Source organism: Benincasa hispida, chromosome 1, assembly GCF_009727055.1.
Source record: "Benincasa hispida cultivar B227 chromosome 1, ASM972705v1, whole genome shotgun sequence".
Taxonomy (NCBI): Eukaryota; Viridiplantae; Streptophyta; class Magnoliopsida; order Cucurbitales; family Cucurbitaceae; genus Benincasa; species Benincasa hispida.
The window spans coordinates 83,883,136-83,903,337 of record NC_052349.1 but is presented as its reverse complement, the minus strand read 5'-3'; the positions used below and the strand labels follow the sequence as shown (position 1 = coordinate 83,903,337).

Below are 20,202 nucleotides of genomic sequence, written 5' to 3'. Positions count from 1 at the left end.
CAATTTAGACTGCCCACTCAGGATTCTTTTGAAAATTATCCGTGCATCAATTCTAAACATCCACTTATTAATCCGACATTTGAAGAAGTCTACACACGTGTAAGAATGGATGCTTGAAAAAATTTTCAAAGGTAAGCTTAATATTGAGTCTAAATTGATTCATTTATGAAAATTTAAGAGTCTAATTGATAAAATTATGTCTTTTTAAAACGAAATCCGGTGTAGGTTGATATTTTTCAAAATATAAAAACTTGATAAAAATCATATTTAACACAGCTAAATATAAATTGAAATACTTTTAAAATATTAGGAATTAGGTTTAAAAAATGAAAAACTTCAGAAACTAAAGGGTAACAAGGTTAAACTTGATTAACAATTCTAATAATAGAGCATTATAAATGTGAGGCAAATTTTAAACTTTGACCTTTTCAAAATATTATATGTTTCAATTGTATAGACTATATGTTCTTTTTATATATATAATTTCAACCAAGTGGGATGATGATTCAAATTTTTTATGATTAGGTTAATAGTATAATATGCTCAATTGAATTATATTCATGTTGACATATAATCTATATTAATTATAGTATTGTAAAAGTCAAAGTACGTGAAATTATAATTTTTAAGATTAATACATGCACTATGCCAACATATGGAGATTTCAATGTAGAAAGTCAAAGATTTCAAGGAGGTGGTGTGACAGTACAACACAAATTTGAGGATAAAATGATAATAACAAATTTGATCACAATTCAATTAGCTATGATATTTATGATCAATCAAGAGATCAAAGGGTGGATCTTCTATTTCCAAGCATATTATTGTTAGCTAAAGAGATCTTTAAAATGATAATAGAAAGATAAAATTGCAATCTTATGAATTGAATTTTTAAAGAAGAGAGAGGACAATGAAATAGAGAAGATATAGAGAGAGAGGGACAAGAGGATATACAAAGAGACATGGAAAGAAGGTAATGCATGTGTACAAAATAATAATACAAATTTAATAAATCTTGCCATATCATTGTCAATGGAGATTATAATTCAATTAGTTAATTAAGGTATACTTACTCTAGATTAAAATGTATTTTCTTAGTACAACAACAGTAGAGATGAGGGATTGAACCTCCAATTTCAAGTAAGAGATTACATGTGAATTACCACTTAATTGAGCTCCCTTTGATTGGACTAAGAAGTGAGGACTTTCGATTCTCATCATCCTTATATGTTGACCCAAAAACATTATAACATAATTTAAAATAGTAAACATTATCAATATTCTAAAGTCTTAAACCTCATAAACTAATACAAGATCACTTTTGATATTGTAAAAGTATATGCATAAGAAAATTTTTAATTTAGAAATTTTAAAGACTAAATATAAACTAGACATATAAAATTTAGAGAACAAAAGTGTAAATTGTTTAACTATAAGTTTGATCAATAAAGTCTATTTAGCCCTTATGCTATAAATAATTAATTTTAAGAAGTCCATCAACTTTCATGATTGTATATATTTAATTTCTATACTTTAAAATTGTAAAGTTTGCACTTTTCAATTTTGTGTCTAATAAATCAATATTATTAACCCTATTAGTTTAACACAAATGTAGCACAATGACTATAATTTTTTAAATTGAAACATATAATTAAACGTGTCAAGTAAATGTTAAACAAATTGATGGTATGAAAGTTTAAGAACTATATTATTGAAAAAGTAAGTATAAAAATTAGTCAACTTAAATATAACTCAATTGGTCTGACCACATACCATCAATTCTCAAACCCCATCAATCCTACATTTACTAAACTAAAATATATATATATTATATATATATATAATATATATGAAGATAAAATAAACATAATTCTAAGTGTTCATGATACTATTAAAAAAAAATTAAATATAGAAGATAATAGACACCACTTTAGGAACTCAGGGATTAAACAACAAAAACAGAGATGGAGATTTTTCCTTTAACCTTTTATTGATTTTAATAGATCTTCAACATAAGGTAACCCATGATTTAAATTATTTTAACTAAAATTCAAATCTTTAGTTATATTCGAACTATGCTTAAACTCATAAACTACGATTACATTAATATGCATAATAACAAATATTTTTAGTTCAACTATAAATTGATCGAAAAGATATATCTTAAATAGTTAAACTATACTCTATAATGTATATATAGTTGTGAGTAATGAGTTTGGTTAATGATGAAAATGGACAAAGAAGGTTGGGGTAGGGCCCACCATTTTTATTTATAACGTGGGAGTTATGAATAAGTTGGAACGCAATAACCCCAAATTAATCCAAGCCGTCAATCAAGGCACACCAGACAGCCAATTGCCTTTGTCCTTTTTTTTCAAGGATTGCTGTGGCCCACCGCACTGAATCATATCTCATTATCATCGCTCCCCTCCACGTGGACGATCATGATCTTTTTTCCACTACATAAAACACTAATTATTAGCATTTATTTCTTATCTTTCTCACCCTATTTATCATTATATTTATTTCTCCATCGTATTAAACCTTCATTGACATATCTACATTTTTATAGATATTTTTACCTTTTTATTAGTTTGATATCCACCTAAAGAATGAATATAAACAAAATCAACAATAAAATATCATAATATAAAGAATAAACATATTATCTTATTTTTTAAATAAAACATAGAATGTATATTTATTAATTTAATTTTTTAATTTTTATAATTTTTTCAAAAATGTCAGTCGACCATTTAAACTTTGATATACCTATTTCTTTTTCTTGTAAAGAAATGGCTCAATCAATGTGTCTTATAGTCCAAATTTTGATAGGGATTGTATTGTATGTTTTCAATTTTTATAGATTAAATTGATTTGTTCCATCAATCACATAACTTTTTCTTTAATTTAATCTATTTTTTTAAAAAAAATAATAATAACAACAATCATAACAACTAGTGATTGATAATATGATAAAATATCCCTATTTGCTAATATGAGTTTAACTCAATTGACATAATATTTATATTATCAAAGAATTATAAAAAAGAAAAAAAAGTAATCTCTTTCAAAATATAGACTATATAGATTTTTTTTGTAAAATTGGTTTGGAATAGTTAATAAAAAAATCAATATTTTTTCCAAAAAAAAAAAGTCACTATCAATTGAGATCTTCGTTGTCATGTGATTGATCATATATATTTATATATTTGTTGGTGTCATTTTGATTTAAGCCAAAGCGATATCTGCTCTTAGATTTTCTTGTTTGATTGAATAGTTAATTGATAGTGAAAATATTTCATCATCCATTCAATATTCTTTTTTAATTAAAAGAATTTTCTGTCATTAATATTCTCATTGGCCGACTTCATGCCTATTTAAACTTTATACAAATAAATGGTTTTTTTTAGTAAATTACAAATCTAGGCTTTAATTTGGTGTCTATTTGACATCTAATTTAAAAGAATTGTCTGATAGATCTATTTTGTGTGAAAAAAATGACTATCTATTCAATATTTTTTATAAGTCAGTGAATATACTAGATAAAAAATTAAAAATTTTGAATTTCATTAGACTTAAAATTAAATTTCATATCAACTAAATCGATTAATTTTAAAATTCAAAAACTAAATCCGTAATTAACCTAAATGAAATAAGAATTTTAATTTTTTTTTAATAAAAGATACGATAATGTCTACCCTTTTTTCGTGAATCATGCTCTCAACCTTTGATCTTTTTCTTCCACTAATTTGGTTTCTCTTCTTTGTTATGTCGACTCAAAATAATAATAATAATAATAATAAATAATTTCCATTTCTAATTTAATAGAATTTAGGTTTAAATATTATTTTAGTCTCTATATTTTTTTTTTGGATTCATTTTGGTCTTTATACTTTCAATTTTAATTCATTTTGGTTCTTATACTTTTAAAAAATTGTCACTTTGGTCCATTCATCTTCATTTTTAAAAGATAAAAAGTCACTTTTTTAAAAAGTTCAAGGACCAAAATGAACCAAATTTGAAAGTATAAAAATTAAAATGAATATTTTAAAAGTACAGAGACCAAAATGAACCAAATTTAAAAGTACAGTGACCAAAATGAACATTTTAAAAGTAGTGGAACCAAAATGAACAAAAACCGAACGTACAATGACCAAAATAGTATTTAAACCTGAAATTTAATATTGTTGGAGTGTGATTGCCTAAATTAAAAGAAAAACATATGTTATGTCCAATCCATAGAGGTTTGTTGTCCTTAATGGATATATTTGAAAAGAAATTCATTTAAAATATGGAAAAAAAAAAATCAAATCTATCTATGTACCTAACTTTCAATTTCATTCCATTAAACCTCAAACTTAAATAAAAACAAGAACTAATGTTCACAAAATAGCTTCGTTAAACTGTCAATGTTAATGATTAACTATGAAAATAAAGAAGTTGGATTGAAATGCTATCGTAACATATATAATTTTTGTTGTATTGTTTAGATCATACGTAAAAAGATTAATTTAATCATGATTAACGAATTGAGCTATGTTGAAGTGGACTCGAAATAGACAAATGTGGTAAGAAGAGAGAGAGAATGAGTGGGAAGCATGAGTGGAATTGAGAGGACTTGAAACAGAAGGAAAGGAAAAGGGCACTAGAATTGAAGGGCAAGATTGTTTTCTATTTGTTTATACTCATAAATACCATATTATATCCACAAATATTAACAATGTTAAAAATATTATTTTTGGTTTCTATTCTTTAATATTTTAAATTTTGTTCTATTTTAATTAGAGTAGAAGTGTTTAAATTTAGTCCATGTACTCGTAGAATGAATTTATAATGTTTCCATTCAATATAATGATATATTATCTTATTTCATGATTATCACTCAGTTCTTAAATGTTTTTTTTTATGGTAAGCAATGAACGGATAGAAATTTTCACATATTTTTAACAAATGTTCAATTTATAGTTCGCTAGTTAACTTTAATTAATTAAATTGGTTAAATAATAATAATATTTTCCATGTATGAAAAAAATATTATGGAAATGTACTTCCAACATATGAAAATTGAACATTAATAGAGGCTATTTTTTTCATGGACAAATTGTAAAAATCATTTCTGATTCATGGTGGTAGTTGCAATTATACTCTTGAATTTTCAATCTTAAAAATTGAACCTTCAAAATTATATAAATGTTAAAATTTGGTTAAATTGGACTTCAAACTTACATAATTGTATAGATGGCAATATTTGTATAAATTTAAGAGTTCATTTTTTATCATTTGTGGTTCCAATGTCTACAATTATGGTAAATTTAAGAATCCAATTTTAACACTTGTAAAAGTTTAAGAGTCCAATTTTTACGATTAAAAGTTTGAAGGTGTAATTGCAACTACTATCATAGCTTAGAGGTAGTTTTTGCAATTTGTACTTTTTTCTTTTAGAAAAATCAACGTTAAACTAATAGCAAGAACTATACTTTTGAGATTTAGGTTAAATTAAAGAAAATGCAATTGATCGAACTTTGTACTTTGTTTCAAAATTATCTTTGAGTTTTTAAAAGTTTCAATAATATTCTTTAACTTATTTAAAAATAAAAAATAAAAAACATTGTTACGATAAGTTTTGGATGACAATCGTTATTATTTATTTTAAAAAATGTTGATGAACTTCCAAAAGTTTTAATAAGCTTTCAAAGAACAAATAAAAAAATATTCTTACCATTAATATATGTACAAAAAATGTTAGTTTCTCATTTCAACTTTCAATTTTTAAAATAGTATTAGTGTCCTTAACCTTTTTTTAAAAAAATATGTTATTATTATTAGTATAATCAATTTTGAAGTTATCTTCAATTGGTAAAAAACTTCTTTGTATATCTCATTGATACCCTGATTTATTTTCATATGGATACTCATTTTTCTCCATTTGTTCAATACTTATATTAATTTTCTTAGCAACCAAACAAAATTTAAAACTTTAAGTTAGCGTAACAAAATTTAAAACTTTAAGTTAGCGTAAAATCTGATGAAGTTCTGAAAGGAATTCTCTCCTAAAATCTCAAAAAACGATGAATGGTCAAATAAAATTAAAAAAAAAAGACCGATAAAAGAATATTATATCCGATTATGGAAAACATTCTTAATTGATCACAACAAATAGACTAATATAAACTACAAAAAGGATTAGTAAAGTTTTCATTATTACAAATTTGGTAATACACATTTTTCATTTTTCCCTTTTACTGTTTGTCTTCGAGATTATGACTCAAATACATATTAAAACACATACTCAATTACCAACATACAACCATATTAAATAATTAAGTCCAAAGGTCTCTTAGTGGTTCCATCATTCTCCTTCTTACTAGCCTATATACCTACATGTTTAGTTCCTTGTAAATATAATTCATCAATAGTAATCTGAAAAGTAAACCCCATTTGATAACTTATGTTATTGTTTACAAGTATTTTGTAATCGTAATAGAATGTGGGTCCCATTATGAAATCCGTAATCAACAAATGTAATCCAATTATGTTTGATTAATATATGGGACTCCCTCTTTTATGTCAACTTTTCATCATTTTCATTTTCATTACATTTCTCTATCGAAGTAAACAATACCAATGACTTTTTTATTACGAGTGTGTCAATATGTAGTAAACACAATCAACATAATCTCATTCCCTTTGCAATTGAAATCCATTACAATATATACATGAATGTAAACTCATTATGATTGCAACAATTTTGATTATAGATTAGTAAATGTGACCGAAGAAGAGAAGAAAACTAGGAAAGTGTTAAGTCATAGATTAAAGCAAATGGGAGAGAGAAATTGGAAGACATAGATGATGGGATATAAACAAACTTCATCCACGAACTAACAATAACGGTGTTGTTTAACTTTTTTTGTTTAATTATAATGGTATTAATGAAACTTTTAAAGTTCACGAGTATTTTTTAAACAAACTATTAACCATTTCCATTTAAAACCAAATGTAAGGGTATCTTTTATCTTTTATTTTTTTTAAAGTTCAATGATACTATTGAAATTTAAAAAGTTTAGAAGTATATTTTTAAACAAAATACAATATTTAGGAATATTTCCTATAACATAGCTTAAGATATAGTAAAAGTACCGAAACTAAAATGAAATAAAGTCGAAGTATGGGATGAAAAATTATATTTTAACCTATAAAAAGATGCCCATTTTGGTCTGTTTTTCTTATCTGTCTCTGTTTGTAGTGTTCAACTGTAGAGACAATTACTACAACTACTGAACACTGGGTGTTGTTTCTGTCTCACACTCACCATCTTCAACAGTTCCTTCCATTTTCTTCCTCTTTTATTCCATCTTTCTTCATCATTTTTGTCCCACTTTCATCCTTATGAGGGTAGGTAATGTAATGTTTAAATGTGGATGTGGAGATTTAAATATTTGACATAACAGGAAATTTTAACCTACTCCGTTTTTTATATTTTAACGTTGTTGGATCTAATATCATTCTTAAATGATTCTTAAATCTTGTTGACATAGTTGACAATGAATGAAAGGATAGCTATACTATTATGTTATAGCAAATTTTTCAATGAACTATATAATAAAAGTTATAGATTTGAATCGGTTCAACTCAACAATTACTACGTAAATTTTAGATTTAAATGTCATTTTGACCCCTAAATTTTTAAGTTTATTTTTCTTTAATGCCTAAACTTTTAGAATATCTATTTTGCTCTTTGATAAGGAAGACTACGACTTCCTTGCCTCATTCTCCCTTTCAAGATATTAAAGTTGAAAATTGAAAAATCCTCGTTCGAGGATTGGGTCCTTATAGGAATATTTTTTATTTTTTGTTTTTCATTTTTATTTTAATAAAAAATTGATAAATATATTATGTATAAGGTAGCTATGGTTATGATTATTGATTTGAATAATTAATTTATATATATATAATATTTATACCATAAGAAAATAAAACATAAAGGGGACTCTTGTCTTCGTGGAAAATTGTCTATCCTAACTCTATACTTTCAAAATATCTCTTTTAGTTTTTGAATATTTAAAAAATATTCATTTTGATGTTTACTATATTACTTTTCTATTTAATATCCACTAGTCCAATGCTTGTCACTAACCTATATATGGCTTGAAATCACGCTTGTATTAATACATCAATAGGTAAGAAGTTACATCATTAATTTATTAAAAAATAATAATAATGAGCATAAGAATCAAAATGCGTTGAAATTTAAGGATTAGAACGAATAAAAATGGAACAACTAAAATGAAATTGGACTTAAACCTAAACTATTTTAACCAATAACTAAACTATTTTAACCAACTGAGTTATATACCATTATCTTTTAACAAGTTTTTAAAAAGAGTAAATTATGTAACCCACTTACTTACAATATTGATATCTACATTAAATAAAAGATTCAATAGATTTTGGTAATCCATTCCAACTTCAACAAAACAAAAAGTAGTTGAAAAATAAACACCATTGGCTGTTTGTAAGCTGAAAGAGAATGAAAGATTTAGAGAACTATTGTTAATTAGCACCAACAATAATTTTTTAAATGCTTAAAAATGTATGATTATATCTTCCACACTTCAAAATATAATCTTTATTATTATTATTTTGTACCATGTATATGAAGACAACAATGGATGGATATACCACTTTACAAATTGTTCCCATTTTAAAAAGTAAAACAAATATTTTATTTAATTTTGGTACAAATAATTTTATTTATTTTAGCCTGATATTTCGTTTTATGTGATTGAAATAATTAAGGAAGAAGAAAGAATTATTTTCAAGAGGAAACATCTATGTTTTGCATCTCTGGCGATGTATTAGATCCTAATGAAATGTCTAATTTGGGAGTTCTTCTAATACAAATTTTACTTTTCTTAAAAATTATTTATTGGACCAATTGACATATAATCCATTTTTTGGAAGTTGGATGTCTAAACCTTCGTATGCCCCCACTCGCTAAAATTTAACAAAAAATAAATAACTAAAAACCCAAATTTTAACATTGATTAATCTCTAGTGTCATTTTGCTTTGAAATTATATATCTTTTTTATGCCATATATATGTTTATAATTTATCAAAAGCATATGATAATGCATTTTAACAAAATTTCAAACGAAAACTTAATACAAATCTAAATTTCAAGAGCAATATGTTGGAATTGGAAGTTTAAGGGGAAAAAACTGAAACAAACTTGACAAGTTTCCAGGTAAAAATTGAAACTTCCCCAAAAGGAATCTAGATAACATTTTATAAGTATCATTTCTACAACCTAAATATTGTCTTTCTACTTTTAAACATTACATCGTCATCCCTAAAAAAAACCACACACCTTATACAAGGTTAAGATATTCGTACTCTTGAATATTTCAAGAAGCAGTCAATCTATGACCGACTTGAAAAGGCCTCTTTTTCAATGTGACGATATACTTGATTGGGAATATTAAATGTAACAATTAACACATACAAAAGGATATACTATCATTCATCTTCAACATAACTCGTCAATGATGACAACAGAAGAAAAAAAAATCAACTAACCAAAGTCGGCTCCACCGTGTTGGAAAGACAGCATCTTATTACAAACTAGAATTGAGTGAAGAACATTTTCTCAGAAATGAAGGATGTAAGAGAAAGTAGGTGACTAATTTTCAGATGAAGATACCAAAAGAAGTCCAAACAGCAAGTTAGAAATAGCAAATCTACATAGATTTTAAAGCAAGGGACAAAAATATTCAGAGCTATATACGCTACATTCAATATAACTGTTCTTTACATAAAACTACAGTAATAAATTATGGAGAAAAAAAAAACATCCCGATGTAATTTCTGAGAGTGACAATGAATCAATTGAAAAAAATAATTTGATGTACCGCAAGATTTAACAGCTTCTTCCCACCGAAACTTTTAGAAGTTAACTAAAAAACTACATCTGTTAATCTCGAACCTAGTGGAAGAAGATATTGAGCTACAACTTCAGTAGTTTTGTTGCAGGGGGAGCTACAATCAGAATTTCCCTAAGTTCAACCCAACAAAATATGGAACAGAACTAAATCTTTTCTCTTTTGGAAGAAAAGAAAGGACTATGAAAGGAAATGAAAAGACAATTATAGGGTTGAAAGAAGAGAAGAAAAAGGAATGTTGCCCGAGGAACATAAACAACGTGCTTTCTTGTGGAAATTTTTAGGCCCTGCACAGTAATAGAAGTATGCACCAGATATTGTAGGCATGTGGAATTCGATGAATGTAGCTTCCGTGATTGAGGGTTGATGAGAAAGGATAGAACTTTTACCGACGAAGTCGAAAAGGTTAAGTGGGTGATGTCATTTGATGTTCAGCCTCTCTTCTTATGCATAATACATGTACAAGCTGTTTGCGGCAGCACAGGCGATTGAATTTTCAGCTGGATGCCATGCTAGATGCAGCAGCTTAGTTGTGAAATCAAAAGGGTTGCCATTTACATCAACCCCTGGGCTCTCAGATCCTCCTGATATCAGTGTTTCCCAATGTAGGAGCATAAGAAAATATTACAAAAGGAAACACGAGCCTCTAAACATTGTTGGCGCTGAACAATTTAGTGATCAGAAAAAGAAAAAGGATATTTAAGCATGGAACACCAACCTCGTCTCACAACTCTTGTAAAGCTGCTACTAAGTGATCTCGAAGGTCTTGAAGGGGTCTGCACTTGTCTCCTACCAATCAATACCAGCAAATATATAAGCATTACAAAATCTCATAGAACCCGAAGTTTGTGAATATGCCACTTGATTGAAATACCTGGTTGGATTTTTGCTAGCTTCCAAAGTTGTTGCCTCAGTGCTTCCCGGAGAACAACCAAAAACTCGGAATAAATTGCTGGGAGCACATCAATAACACATAAATTTATGGCAAGACTTTTTGAAAGAAAAAAAGTCTGAATGAACACAAATGCATAGATAGCTGTGAAAATTATACAGACCTGTAGGAACCCGTAGTTACACGCAATCCATCACCACTCAAACAACACTCAAACTTGTCAAAGATTGAATCATTTTCATATAAATCACAAAGCTGCATATAATAATAAGAATCTGAATTTAGCCAAGTCCAATAAAGTTGTATAAATTTTAGCAATATGTTATGCCTGAACAAAGAGATTTCATCTCACCTTGGGTCTTAGATATTCATGAACTTGGAAGGTTGAAACAGGACCTGAATCCATGTTGATGTCCCATAACTGAAAGAGAGAAAAACGGGTTGGAGTTGCAAGGAACATGTCATATGGATCACAAAATCAAAAGGATGTAAAGACTTAAATAATGAGTCCAGTATTCTATGATAACAAGACAAGAAGAATCCATATTCATTTTCCAGTAACAAGGAAGTAACAGAAAATCAGGAAGCTTAGGTGTTACCAGGTACATGTGACCAAAGAAGGTCAAATTTGAGGAACTATAAGAATTACACCAAGCACATTGCTAGGAGCCTCATGCCTCATAAAAATGTCAAAATTTTCATAGAGTTTACTTTTATCTATATGATAGCTCATATCTGATACGTCACTTAGGAGCACGCCTTTCCTATTCCCATTCTATGTTTACCTAATAGTAAAATGCTGTCTTATTCATGGGTACTAATATGTTATTGTTTATATACACACAGATAACAGGAACCATCAGTATGGCACTTCACATGCAAATCTTAGGATGACACTATCAAATAGTTTATGGCCTCGTAATTGAAATAATCGAACTATGGTTATAAATATATATATATACACAAACCTTAAGAGTCATGTAATCACGACTTAATATATATCTTCCATTTGTCCCAAATTTAATGTCTGAGATTGAAGCAATTATCTCTGTGAAAAATGATCTAGAACCAGGTGCCTCAGGCTCCTCAAATCTGTAAGCAAAAGATACTATTTAATCGTTACAAGTTCATGAAAGTACAATTACCACATCCCACCCCAAAAGAAAAGGAAAGAAGGAAAAATTCATTTGGGGAAGGGGATTTAGTCAATTTCATGAAGACACCTACAGTTTGGCATGAGAATCACATAATGCTGATTGCCGCAGATCAACTAGGCGGATTGATCCTTTTGAACTGCTATATGCTAGCATGTTGCAGTGCGTAGGGTGAAACTCAGCAGATGTAATCACCTCTGCAAAAAGATACATTTACATAAAATGTAAAATAAAGGTTAAGAAAAACAAAGAGTTGAAGAAAAGCTAATTCCAAATAACTATATGCATGCATCTTATTCATGAAAATCCTTATTCCAATAGGAGTAGACCAAATTGGCGTGTGATGATGTGCACGAGGTCTAAAGAGGATTCTTTTAAGAGTCGAGATCGTTGCTTTGAAGTTGCCATTCTGTGAGAAACTACGGAGCCAAGTTTTGGTCATGATTAACGGCTTGAGAGAAATACGAGAAACTTGGAAACAGAAATCTTGGAAGGAAATTTTTGGAGTGCTGCACATTCCAATGCTTCTCTTTAAGTGTTCACATCTTGAGTGTTCTGGAATTATCCACTAATTATGATTTTTATCAATGGAAGCAGTCTCTTGTAATTTTCTGTTAAAGTTTTTTTTTTTTTTTTTTTTTTGGGCGATGTGGGCTGTTCTTCTGTGTGGGCTCTAGAAAAACAGCACAATATACGGTGAAATTGGAAAGCTGGCATAAGATATCAGAGCTTCTAGATGGCCCTTCTCTAAATGTTCTTGTAAGGGTATATTCCATTTGTATCATCACACCGCCCATCAGTACAAGAAAAGTAGCACTATGAATTCTAAATGATAAATCCAGTACAACATGTCATAATATCATTAAAGGGAAGCAAGCCACAAGGAAAACAGTAATGAGCTTACCAGTTAAATCCTCCATGTTAGCAGGCTTCACATCAACAATGTTGAAACTTTGATTGCTAATTTCCAAGTTCCATAGATTTATCCGCAGGTCATCAGCCGATATAAAAGTTTCACCATCGCTATATAATAGGCAGGATGTTGTAAATACAACAGATATACATGTAATTATTAAAATGTCAAATACAAAAAGAAAAAATAGCAGGAATAAAATCCGGTTGCTGCCGTGATACTTGAGATCCTTAAAATCCTATGATAATTGGGGGAGAGTCCAAACTTTTGGCATTACCTGTTATTGGAGATAGAGTTGATATGATAATCATGAGCATGGGCGTATACCCTACGACATCTAGCAAGAAGACTCGACTCATGGCTAGTTACCTAATTTCATCAAGAATAAAAATAATGTTCATAAAATTTCCAAAGAGAATGAAAATGAATAACAATCACAATCACAAGTGTCTAAAAATAATGTAACAACCATCACAAGTAGGAATAGGAAAATGAAATGTTCACACAACTTCAACACTTCAGAAAAAGTAAACAAATAAACCTTTAGTTCTCAAAATGCAAATCAATCTTCTTAATAATTATATTGCATAGCTTGGGAGAAGTAGCTTGGTAACCAAGTAGTCCAATTGGAGTAAAAAATAGACAAAAAAATTTATTAAACCAGTAGTATTTTCCAGATTTTCAAATTATTAAATTTTTGCGGGAAATTTTGGGAGAAAAATTTTCCTATCCACCTCTCGTACAAAGATTTCCCACCATGATCAAGGCAGGTGCATGTGGGGCCATATCCAGTTTTCAACTGTTATTCTTGGTGAGATATCTATTAGAGGGAACTAAAATATTGATTGAAAAAATGGAAAATAGTAAAATCCAGTTTTTGCTTTTAGTCCTTTCAGCCATCTTTCAATACTAGGAAAGTTATACAAGAGGATAAAATTAACAACTCAATATGTGGAATTGTTCAGTCCAGAACCAAGAGAACACAAGCAACTACCACTTGTAGACGTAGTGATGAGATGGCCCCCAATAAGTCACTGCTTGAATGATTATAAACTCCATCACAGGAACCTCCATTTGGAAGATGTGGTGTAGAACTACTTGAAATACTTGAACTAGCAATACATCCATTGCCAACAGCTTTCGACGTGTCCACATTCATGTTGGATATTTTCTTGATCTTCTTTTCTTGCACCTGGTCAAATCTCAAAGAACGAAGCTAGATTGAATAACAAATGCTACAGTTGATACCAGTCATCAAGAAACATATAATGGCCTACAGAAATTTTCTATCACTCCAATGCCTTTATGATAGGACTAAAAAATAAAAATTACTGCACTCTACACCTTTTTTTCCACTTCAGATGGAACTAGTATGAGAGAATATATTCAACTAAAAAGACTCAAAAAAACAACAACAACAACAACAAAAAACGCTAGAAAACAAATATATATGTATTGCTTCTATTATTAGCTTTTCTTTTAATTCTAGGTTACAAGTTATTGAATTATGATCATTCCTGTTTTGGAAGTCCTCAATCGGGCTTTAGTGCTTGCTTCAAAAGCCAAAACTTCAGAATAACTCTGACCACCAACTGACACTTGTGAGGAAATAGTTCAATATCATAAATATACTCACCGATTAGATCTTCTCGAAATGTAAATAAAATAACAGCCAGGGAGGCACACAAACAAATTTTCATGGTAAATTAAACATATTTCATCATCACGCAATGTATCTATAACTTTTTTTTTTTTTGAAGACAAGTTCCAGCAATATCTTTAGAGCCTATTAGCAAATCAGCAGCTGAAGTGAAAATATTGGAAATATCATACAATGTCACTTTCCTACCTTCCAAAACTTAATGGTTTTGTCATTAGTAGATAATAGAAAGAGGGCACCATTGGCTGTTTGGCACCATCTGATTTTGTTAATTTTCTCCTCTATTTCCAAGCTCTTGAGATAGTCAAACTAAAAAAAGAAAAGTGCAGGCACAGAGTGAGTACTAGAATAATATCAAAGCCATTAATCTGAAAAATAAAGAATTGTGCAGATTTAGGCAATGAAAAAAGATTGCCTCAGGTTCATGGCTCTGAAACTCTGTTTTATAACGAAACTCAGGATGCCTAGTCACTGGATTGTCCATTTTCTCCAAGTCCTTTCTCGTTCCTCCATTCTGTAAAGACAACATAAGTAACTTCCATAACCAAGAAACCAAAACTAATTCTGTACAATGAACAAAAAAACAGAATCCACATAGCACAAAAAGAACTAACATCTTTTCTATCTGTCCTCTCAAAAAGAACCACTCGACCACCTCGATCTCCAGTAGCAAGATGGTCGCCATTTTTATCGAATTCAATTGCTGAAATAATATCAACTGCAGAGAAGCAAAGCAACCATGTAGGGAAGATTAAGACCCAGGTGGCTCTTAAAATACTACAAGAACTAAAGCAATGCTGTATCTTTATGTTTATGCTATCAAACAGACTCTACATCAAACCTCACGAGTCGTAACTAATTATAAATTTACACAATCTCGTTCAATCATTTCCCAATTGTCATAATAATTTACAATGCACAAAATCGGCAATCTGTATGAGTTCACAAGCACCATTCGTCAAGCAACGTAAACCAAATACCACGCCTTGTAAATGGCCCAATCCTAGTTTTCATGATGGCAGGGACATAAAAAGATTATTTCCATCCATCATCCCGTGAATAAACTTACTTTTATACTAGAAGAGCTGACGCCGGTACTTTAATGCATGCAGTATAAATACGAACTTTGAGTTTGAACGCAGGTGCAAGTGTGACTTACCGTATTAAATTTCATATTACTTAAATTAACCGACAAAGAACTAATGCTGCATATCTCCATATAGAACTCTAAACTATTCTGCAACTGAAGCCCGCTTATCTCCCATTTCGAGCCAAAACAACGCACAACAAATTACACTACTAACTCGGATGGAAAATGAAATACTCGGAAACAATCTGGAACAGATCGAAGATGAGAAAACAAACCCTAATTGCAACTGATGCACAGTATAGCGATTGGATCGAACAAATAAAGCAAAATGGCATGCTCCACAACAGTACAATGTGTAAAAATACCTTCCTGTACTTCCTCGCCGGCGGTACGTTCACCAAACACCTGAGAGAATTTCCACTCAAGAGGCTGCGAGGAGGCCACCGGAGGTGTCATAGCTTCATCGCCACCTTTCATATCTCCGGGAAACTAATCCAACTAACCCAGATATAGAAAGGGTGGAAGAAAAACACAAAAAGAAGAAAATCCCACCAAATCCAATCACAGCAACAACCGATCGCGTTCTGGGTTTACATAACCGGAGCTGAAAAACTCTTAAAGAAAGGGAAAAAAGAGGGGAGGGAAGGAATCCGCTAGATTCCCGATTCAGCCATATTTGAGCATGGGAATGTGCAGAGTCTGTGTGAGAAACTTGAAACAGTTTGAATTTGTTGTTCCTGGAAGGTGAGAATCTAGAAACATGAAGTTGGAAAATTTATCAGAGAAAAAGTTATGGGATTGAAACAGAGTCAGAGCAAACCGTTCCTTCGGTTTGTAGAACCAAAGAAAACACTCCCCTCTGTAGCTCCTCAATACCTGGTTTCATTTTCCTTTTCTTTTTTCTTTTTTTTTATAAACTTTTGTTCTATATAATTTTCGAGGGTAATGATAAAGTGACTTGCACGTGTGAAATGGCAGGCTTCAAGGGTATTTATATATATACTGTCTCTTATACACATCTAGATGTGTATAAGAGACAGATATATATGTGGTCTAAATACTATTTTGTTCGTTATGAAAAAAAACAAACAAAAGGAGCTTGTGTGTAGCCAAAGATTGGTTATAACCGTTTGTGTTTGGAGTGTATATTATTTCAATTTGGATTTAGATAATTTATATTTGGGATGCATACTTTGTTAGTTTGGATCATAAAATTTGTTTGGAGTCGAACTATTTAACCGAAATTTGTGTTTGAGTGAAGATTATTTTAATCCGAATTTAGGGTTTATTTGTTTAGATTGTTTATTTGTTTAACCAAAAGTTCCTAAATATGAGTTTAGGGTTTATGGTTCTTTTCGATTTTGTTGGTATATTATATAAGTAATAGAACCTTTAATATTATATTTTGTAAATAGAAAAAAAAAATTAAACCCACCCATCTCTTAAAAAGGTGTTAGATTTTAAGATACGTCATTCTCCATCCATCCGGTCATCTTAAAATGTATTGATATTATTGAATATGCACAAACTACATGAGACCATGATAAAAATTCATATCATTGATTAAGTAAGAAAGCTCCATATATATTTAGAGGAGTACAAAATAATTAATTATCTAACTAGGTAATATTGCACAAAAACATACATCTAAGAATGATAGTTGTCAAGTATATAGGTCATTACCACCATGACACACAAAAATATATTGTCAACTTATATACATGATTCCCAAAAAAAAATGATAAGTTATTCTTCAAAAGTAGTTGACCAAAAATGTGTTTTCCAAAAAAAGCTTGCAATACTAAAATAAACTATTATATGAATTGAATTGAATTAAAATGCACAAATCTTTGTAAAAGATCCTCGGATGGAATTCTTATTCTATTCCATAGTTCAATTTTATGAATAACTTTTTTTTTTATATATACACGCAATTTCTTACTTTAAATTTTGATGAAACCCATGAAATAAGTTATGTATTAGAGCATGTTTGGATTGACTAAAAAAATAATATTTTTCAAAAATTCATTTTCATTTAAACATTTTTTTTATTAAAAATACTTAAAATAAAATGCTCATGTGGTTATATTTTCTTAAAAGTGTTTTTATATATAAGTTTGTTTGGTTTTCTACACTCAAGGTGTTTCTATTCATTTCAAATTACTAAAAAAAAAAAAAAAAAAAAAAAAAAAAAAAAAAAAAAAAAAAGAAGACTATTGAATCATGAACTAGTCATCGTAGTTGATTGCATATGTGATCATTAGAGATGTTAGTCACTGAAATCGGGTGTTGGAGAGGTGGTCTTCATTGGAGTTGGTTACTGGCTTGATTGTCAAAATTGGTCGCCTGCGAGTAGAATCATTGGAAATATTAGAGGGAGATAGTACATTATTTTAACGATTGAATTGTAAATAGTGCTATTATAGCAAAACAGGGGCTTTGAAAACCCTTTGATAGTCTTTAGTGAATGAAGTGTCATGTTGAATAAAAATGAAAGTTGAAAGCATGAGAATTGAGAACCAAAATGAACCAAAACTACAAGAATCAAAATAATATTTAAAGCTAATATTTTTTTTATTTAATTTAATGCACTTATTTTAAATTAAAAGGAATCTCTTTAGTATGAGCAAATTTTGTTTTTATTTCTATATTTAGTTGAAGGGTTCGTTTTAATATCGTCCATGGACAAATTTTGATCAATCACAAATCACCATGTCATTTCTTAAATTAACAACAAGATTACAAATTATCATGTTGAACTAATTAAAAGTTGACATGTGTCTAAATTGAAATTTAAGATAAAAGTTGGCAAATCTTTGTGATACCACGTATTTTTGTTATGACCGTTGAATCGAATAAGCTAATTTGATTCAATTGGGACTCAGGTTAAATTAAATCTAAAAATAAGTTTAATCCAATTAGTTGGGTCTAAGGGATAGGTCCACGGACAAATCAAGTCTAAACTCACATGGCCTTATGAGAACTCTTGTTCCTCTTTATTTTGGGTTCAAAAATTTAAGACTCTAGAAAGAATTTAGAGAAAATTCTTCAACTATCAGAAAAATCCCAAACTAAATACCCCTTAAAGAATAAAGTCTCTCAAAGATTAAAAGCATTCTTTCAAGACTTTAACTTCAAAACATTTCACACACTATACTTCCCAAGCAAAGTGGACACATTCAAGAGATCAACAAGTCAAATGTCGATCCAGCATATAAGATCAACATGCCCAAAGGTCGATCCAACCTACAAGATCAACAAGCTAAAGGTCGATCCAACAAACATGATCAACAAGTCAAGTTTCAATTTACAAGATCAACAAACCAAGTTTGCTCGAGAATGAGCACTTCAGTTCTCGAGTCAAATATACGTATGAAACAAAGAATCAGAGGACAGATACTATATATTGTATCTCATCTACATGCAAATCAATAAAATTCAACTTCATTCCACATGTTAAATTTCTTTTATTGAAAGCGAGTGTGACTTATCCTCAAAATCAAAACTAAGACTTAACTAAAATGAATTAGTTCTTTTTCCTTGAGTTCGATATTCAATGATATATGTTTTAACTAGTTGATTTGTTTGGGATGGCAAAAGTAAACATTTGTTCAACTTATACAAACTTAAATTTAAATAAATATACACCCTTTATGATAATTTTTTTTAATACATTGAAGATACATAGAAAATACAAATTAAAAGACATAAATGGAGAAGAAACTATGAGAATTTCTAAAGAAACCATTGTGTCTATCCCCTCTAGCAACTCTTCAACCATAATATCCATACTTAGTAAAGTTTAGTTAAGAGATTAGTTGTGTGGTTATTCCTTTACACCTTGGGAAACCATAGTCAAAGCTTGCAAGCTTCCAACAATTTAATTAAATTTTTCCATATTTAATATAATTTGTTATAAAGTATTTTATATTATGTTGTTATGTTATTTAATTTCTATTTATTTCCTATATATAAAAGTACAAATGGATCTCTTTTAATCTAATAGTATATAAGAATGTTTTTAATAGTATTATGGATGTAGCTAGAAATCCTAATCTAATAAATATTACAACCTCTATCTATCTCTCTATCTCTTTCTATTTCTCTCGATTTCGCAATATCCGACTCTATGTTCTTCTAAACTATCGTATAAAATATGTTATAGATTCAAATAAAATTTGTTTCGATCTAGAAGAACCATAGGCCATCATTGATTGAAGGATTTCCATGTGGCCACCCTCCCTTGTTTGTTAATCTCTTACAACTCAACATAATTTGGGGTGACACTTGATTATTAAATATATACATATGGTGTAGGAAGGTACCCTTGATTTAGGGATTTTCTGCAAATGTGAGATTGTTTTTAGAAAAATAATCTTAAAAGGGTATATTAAAAAAAAAAAGACATTTTAATATACAATGACATTTTTTTATTAGATGGTTTTTAGAAAATGATCTCTTTAAGAGATAGTTTATAATGATATAACTATATGAGTAAAGTTAATTGTCTTTTTTATTGATATGTATTGAAAAGTGGATTGTATTTTT

The 20,202-nt window shown here is 29.3% G+C and overlaps 1 protein-coding gene across 1 annotated transcript; it reads right to left on the bottom strand.

Annotated features, from left to right (window-relative positions):
• Nucleotides 1–9,765: 9,765 nt before the first annotated feature.
• On the bottom strand, nt 9,766–16,569 carry LOC120088064 (serine/threonine protein phosphatase 2A 55 kDa regulatory subunit B beta isoform-like). The gene is made up of 14 exons (XM_039045104.1): nt 16,020–16,569; nt 15,179–15,282; nt 14,980–15,078; nt 14,754–14,873; nt 13,899–14,096; nt 13,182–13,273; nt 12,896–13,014; nt 12,065–12,188; nt 11,806–11,929; nt 11,190–11,258; nt 11,001–11,092; nt 10,820–10,897; nt 10,664–10,734; nt 9,766–10,529 (listed from the first exon to the last, which is right to left on the bottom strand). The coding sequence occupies exons 1-14, from the start codon at nt 16,129–16,131 to the stop codon at nt 10,390–10,392; spliced, it is 1,542 nt and encodes a 513-aa protein (XP_038901032.1). The 5' UTR covers nt 16,132–16,569; the 3' UTR covers nt 9,766–10,389.
• Between the last annotated feature and the right edge of the window lie 3,633 nt (nt 16,570–20,202).